This window comes from Myotis daubentonii, chromosome 2 (genome assembly GCF_963259705.1).
Source record: "Myotis daubentonii chromosome 2, mMyoDau2.1, whole genome shotgun sequence".
Lineage (NCBI taxonomy): Eukaryota > Metazoa > Chordata > Mammalia > Chiroptera > Vespertilionidae > Myotis > Myotis daubentonii.
Window position 1 is genome coordinate 8,772,985 of NC_081841.1, and position 6,000 is coordinate 8,778,984.

The following is a 6,000-nucleotide window of genomic DNA, read 5'->3' on the forward strand; positions in this document are numbered from 1 at the left end:
GCAGGGCCTCCACTGGGCTCTTGTTGGTCAGGGTTGAAGATAAGCCAGGGGAACTCCAGGATTTAGTTGGGGTGGGTCTTTATGAAAGAATTCCCTGCAGGATTTCAGTTTGTAACCTCCACCTCTCACTGTGAATGGCCTCCTGGCCAAGAGAGGTCCCGCCCAGAGGCTGTGGGCCGAGTGACCCCTTGTCTATCACAACGAGGCACATAGATTCCTCAGGGTCTGGGCAGTCTTCTGCAGTGGGGGCCAGGCATGCAGGCAGGTCCTCATCCGCTCTTGCTAATTGACTGCTCTCCTGCCTGGGCCTGGGTGGGATCCTTCCCTCCATGGTCACATGAGGGCCTCTGTCCATGGCCCCTCACCCTGGGAGTCAATCCCCTCTCCTCCACCTGGCTTTCAGAGCCCTCACACCCGGGTCCTAACTCGCATCTCTAGCTCGTCCCTCCTGATATCTGGTCTACCCGGGATGAAGAGGGTCCGGCATGCCCCGTTAGGCCACCGGTTTCTTATTATTCCCCACATCCATCGCTCCAGGCCTGGTTCCGAGCACTTAGATGCTCTTTAAACCTGTGGTGCATAATCTGAGACCTCTGAGGGAGCAATCAGCCCTGTGAGCCAGAGGGGCTCATGAGAAAGGACCTCATGGAGGAGGCAGGCCCAGAAGGGGGTTGGAGGGGGCGCCAGGGTCTTGGGGAGGATGGCACTGCAGAGGACCAGGAAGGGAAGGGGTGGCCTTTCAGGGCAGCGGGCTGCCAGCGGGTCACACTCTGGATTCTCGTGGCAGGAACTGGCAGCTGCAGAGCGTGCCAAGCGTCAGGCCCAGCAGGAGCGGGACGAGCTGGCCGACGAGATTGCCAACAGCAGCGGCAAAGGGTGAGCGAGCCACTAAGTAAAGGTGGGTGTTGTGGGGGGTACACCCCCTCTGAGACTGGCCCCTTCTCACTCCTCCCCGGCCTCCCCAGAGCCCTGGCATTGGAGGAGAAGCGGCGCCTGGAGGCTCGCATTGCCCAGCTGGAGGAGGAGCTGGAGGAGGAGCAGGGCAACACGGAGCTGGTGAACGACAGGCTGAAGAAGGCCAACCTACAGGTGGGCAGGGCTGGGCTGCCTGGGCGCTCCCTCGGCACCGCACCGTGCTCGGGCTGTGGGTCCTGAGCGCCACCTCGGCCAAGCCGGCAGCTTCCTGATTGCTTAGGGGGCATGTCCTGGCCCTGCTAAGTTTGGGGGACCTGGTGTTATAAGGGGATCTGTGGGGTCTGTCCCCAGCCTCCCTCCCTTCACGAGCCCTTCTTCCCACAGATCGATCAGATCAACACAGACCTGAACCTCGAGCGCAGCCACGCCCAGAAGAACGAGAACGCCAGGCAGCAGATGGAGCGCCAGAACAAGGAGCTCAAGGTGAAGCTGCAGGAGATGGAGGGCACAGTCAAGTCCAAGTACAAGGCCTCCATCACTGCCCTGGAGGCCAAGATCGCGCAGCTGGAGGAGCAGCTGGACAACGAGACGAAGTAGGTCTCCCTCTCCCGTCACCTGAGCAAGCTTCAGGCCCCTCTGGGTATAGTCAGGAACCAGCGTCCTGTCCCTGCGGCTCATCTCCCCCTCCCGACGGGCTCTCCTCCGTTTCCCTGGGGTCTGAAGAGCTTGAGGAGCCCTTGGCCCACCTCTGAAGTTGAGGGTGTGGCTGTCTGTTAGGCTGCCTCAGAGAGAGAGGTAGACATTCACAACCACCTGGGCACAGTCTGGGCTCAGCAAGGCAGAGACTTGTTGGGAGATAATGGGGGTCCCATTGGGTCCCCAATCTCAATTTTCCCTTTTCCTAGGGCCACATATGCTCTGAGATGTGTCCCTTTTCTTCTCGGAGGCCCAGTTTCCCCATCTCTGAAATGGGGCCAATTAAAGTGCCTCCCAGAAGCCAAAGCTCACAGTGGGTGTCCAGTAAAGAGGGGCCGCCTTAGCACCAAGGCCCCCCTGGGGGGAAGTAGCAGTGAGGCCAGGAGTGGGTGGTCCAGCCTGTGGTGTGGCCGGACCCCCTGAAGGAGGGTGTCCCCCTAAGCCACGCTGTCTGTGCCTGGCAGGGAGCGCCAGGCGGCCTGCAAGCAGGTGCGCCGGGCCGAGAAGAAGCTGAAGGACGTGTTGCTGCAGGTGGATGATGAGCGCAGGAACGCCGAGCAGTTCAAGGACCAGGTGTGTTTGTGGGCAGAGCGGTGGGCTGGCCAGAGGCCGTACAGACCACACTCACCCAGGACGCCTAACCATGGCCACTGGCCACACATCCCCACAGGCTGACAAGGCGTCCACCCGCCTGAAGCAGCTCAAGCGGCAGCTGGAGGAGGCCGAGGAGGAGGCCCAGCGGGCCAACGCCTCCCGCAGGAAACTGCAGCGCGAGCTGGAGGACGCCACCGAGACCGCGGACGCCATGAACCGGGAGGTCAGCTCCCTCAAGAACAAGCTCAGGTGAGCCCTGCCTCCCCCGGCCCCTTCCCGTCATTTCTGCTTTCGCAAGTGAGTTCGTTCTCTGAGTCAGTGAGCACAGCCCTGGAGGCCGAGGAAGTGGCGTCAGGGCCCTGCCCCGGGTTCTGCTTGCCCTCTGGGCTCTGGCCCCGCCTTGTGGATGGGCATTGAAGTCTAGGTCACTTACTCCATCCCTTCTACAAAGTCTGCTCCCGCGGCCGCTCCCAATCCGGCGGCAAGGGTCCCATGCTGGACGTTTGGAACTAGAAGGTGCGAGGCAGCTGCGGGTCTGGCCCATGCTCGGTGCCGTGAGCGCTTGCTGAACGCAGCTGCTGCCCTCTCACCGCACCTGCAGGGCAGAGGGCCTCTCGCGCTTCTGGAGGGAGAGCGAGCATTCAAGGCTGAAGCGGCTGCGGGGAGGCTCCCCAGTCTCATCGCTGCCTGCTGTTCACGGCAGTCCTTTTTCACGCATGCAGTCCACAAGAGCCGACCTTTAGTCAGCATTGGATACTGCTTTTTTTTAATTGAATACTACATTCTTACACGAGGTGGGAGGAAGGTGCTGGCTTCCCACGCTGCGTTCCTGTATCTCCGTCTCTGTTTTATACTAAGTTTGAGGAAAGGGAGGCATGTTGCGGAAGGCGACTCCATCTCTTCTAGTGCCTTTCCCCCTTGTCATCTGTCCTGATTTCCTGGTGGGTTTTGCTTCCACTTTAACCACCTGCTCCCTGAGAGCCGGCCTGGCCTGTGTGGAGGCCATGGCCCCAGAGGCCAGCATGGCTTCTCCTGTGGGATGTTAGGCGCCCATTTGCCTCTAGGGGCCGCTGTGGTGTCTCTGACCCTCTGCCTCTGCCTGCAGGCGCGGGGACCTGCCCTTTGTTGTGCCCCGCCGGATGGCGAGGAAAGGCACTGGCGAGTGCTCGGACGACGAGGTGGACGGCAAAGCCGACGGGGCAGAGGCCAAAGCTGCCGAATAACCTCTCTGCCTTCTGCCCCAGAAGGACAGACAGACAGACCGAACGACCAACGGATGACTCCGCCTCCCCTTTCTAGCCCCCGCAGCACCCCTCACCTCCTTGGGACTGCTGTGACCGTGACCCCAGCCCCTGTCACCAGGCCAGGGGACCTCAGGCCTGTGCCTCCCCCTGCCCCGCCTGTGAGGGCCTCTGGCTTCTCTGCTGCCGCCCTCCCCTCGCCTGCCCTCGCTTCCCCACCCCCCCTCCCACCCCGAGAATCTGATACCAAAGAGTCAGGGCCCCGGGCCCCTGGCTGGGGACAGAGTGGCCTGCAGGGTCTTCAGCCTCCTCTTGCCAAAAGCGCAAGGTGGTGAGGCCAGAAGGGCAGCCGCCGGGGACGGGCAAGAGAGTTTTCTACGAATCTATTTTTCTTCAGACTAAGGAGTTTTGATAGCCCAACACCCCAGAAGAATCGTCACCTTACCCCCCCTGCCACCAGCTCTTCCCCACCCCCTTCTTTGCTGTTGGCAATCACACGCGGTGACCTCACACCCTCTGCCCACCGGCCCCCTCCCGTGGGCTCTGGGTGGTTCGGCCAGAGCAGGCCCAGGGTCGCCACCTCTGTGCAGGGCACAGAATGCTGGGGGAGGGGGGATCGTTCCTCCCCACCCCCACCGGGCAGCGCACTGTCCCCTTCCTGATTCTAGAACGTCTCAAGTGCAATGATGACCCCTTCCCCTCCTTTGCGGAGGGCAGCTTGCCCTGCCACAGCCAGGCCGGGGGCCCGCAGACAGGGCCTAGGGGCAAGCTGGAAAGGCCAGCAGTGGCTTCTCCCAACACTCTTGGGGACCAAATATATTTAATGGTTAAGGGACTGTCCCAGATCTGACAGCCAGGGCATCAGACGGGGCCAGTGACCCTCCCACACGACCTTGACCTACTCCAGGACTGGGCCCGAGGGTCGTTGATCGGCACCGTTGACTCGGTCGCATTGAGAAACCCACCATCTGCACAGATGTTTTTGAAAGGAGAAAAGTAAAAGGTTTTCTTCCCCCTTTAATAAATGGTAAAGCCCCCGGTCTTCGTCACTGCCTTCCTTTGGAGCCTGTTTAGAAGAGGAGCGTGTCCTACACTGGTCTGCACTGGTTGCTGATTTCCCTGTATTCCTAACTGTTATGTATATGCTGCATTTAGACTTACTTATGGCAAAGAAGGTGTTTTTTTTAAAGAAACAAAGTCCACAAATCATGAAGCTGTGTAAAAGCTACATATGCCTCCAAAGCTCTGAATTCAGGTCCCAGTTGCTGTCACAAAGGAGTGAATGAACTCGCACCCCACCCTTTTTTCTAGAGTAAAAGTGCCTTAGCATGTGCTGCAGCTGTCACCACTACAGGAAGCTGGTTCCAGAGGTTTCCACTGAGCGTCACAATAAAGAGTCCATGTGCTATGAGCCTGTGTCTGTGGAGTCTGTGCGCAGCGAGGGCCGGAGGCACTGTGCTGTGTTTGCAGCGGGCACCTGCGTGCTGCATCCTGGAAGCTGCCAGCAGGGCAGCGTGCTGGGGGCGGGCCTGGGTGGGCGGCAGCCATGCAGAAAAAGAGAGAGGCAGGCTGGGCCCGGGCCAAGGAAGCTAGGAGTGTCTCCTTTAAGCCTTAGGTCATTAGTTATTGAGCACCTGCTGTGTGCTTGACACTGAGCTGGCTCAAGGAAGAGACAGGTACTAAGTTCCGTGGGCTTCCTTAGTCATCAGACAGTGCAGAGTCTGCCCTACGGAGGGCGACCAAGCGCCCTGGGAGCAGGAATGGGGACTTGGTGGGTGGGCCTGAAGGTGTTGGAGCAGGAGGCCCTTCATGGGACCGGCAAAGCTGGGCTCAGTCATTCATTCTTTTAACAAAGGCGGAGCGTACATAAACCAGGCCCTTGCTCACCAGGAGGACAAGGGAAGTGAGGAGGCCAGTGTCCTCACAGTTGCAAAAGGGGGGGGGGGGGGAAGCAGAGGTTTTCCTCAGAGAACAGAGAAGGGAGATGGCAGCCACTTGACGCGAGGTGTGGACTCCAGCCGCGAGCCTGGGCCACTGGCCCGCGGGGCTGCTAAGGACAGCTGGGCGCCGCTGGACAGGACATTCTTTATATATAAATGTATTTTCATTGATTTCAGAGGAAGAGAGAGACAGAACATCGATGATGAGAGAGAATCATTGATCGGCCGCCTCCTGCACACCCCATACCGGGAATCGAGCCCGCAACCCGGGTATGTGCCCCTGGTGAGAATCAAACCCCGGACCCCTCAGTCTGCAGGCCATGCTCTATCCACTGAGCCAAACCGGCCAGGGCAGGACATTCTTTTTTTTTTTTTTTAATGTGTGATATATATATACGCCCCCAAAGGGGGCTTGTGCCCTGACAGGGATTTGAACCTTGACCTCCTGGTTCATAGGTCGATGCTCAACCACTGATCCAGGCTGGACAGGACATTTTGACCAGTCAAGCCCCTGAGCAGGCGCACTTCCTCCCTAGGGAGGGAGCAGCAGGAGGTGCCCTGGGAGGGAGGTGGGACCAGGCCCCATAGGACTGGGGGGTTGTCCTTTTCAGTAA

General features: G+C 59.6%; 1 protein-coding gene across 1 annotated transcript in view; it reads left to right on the forward strand.

Moving 5' to 3' along the window:
* The window catches only part of MYH9 (myosin heavy chain 9), an 86,755-nt gene extending 82,125 nt beyond the window's left edge, over positions 1 to 4,630 (forward strand). The window contains exons 36-41 of the mRNA XM_059681662.1: positions 788 to 876; positions 966 to 1,089; positions 1,300 to 1,508; positions 2,076 to 2,184; positions 2,282 to 2,454; positions 3,311 to 4,630. Coding sequence (XP_059537645.1) covers positions 788 to 876; positions 966 to 1,089; positions 1,300 to 1,508; positions 2,076 to 2,184; positions 2,282 to 2,454; positions 3,311 to 3,428 — 822 coding nt within the window. The 3' untranslated portion in view covers positions 3,429 to 4,630. The remainder of the gene's footprint in view (positions 1 to 787; positions 877 to 965; positions 1,090 to 1,299; positions 1,509 to 2,075; positions 2,185 to 2,281; positions 2,455 to 3,310) is intronic.
* The last annotated feature ends 1,370 nt before the right edge of the window (positions 4,631 to 6,000 follow it).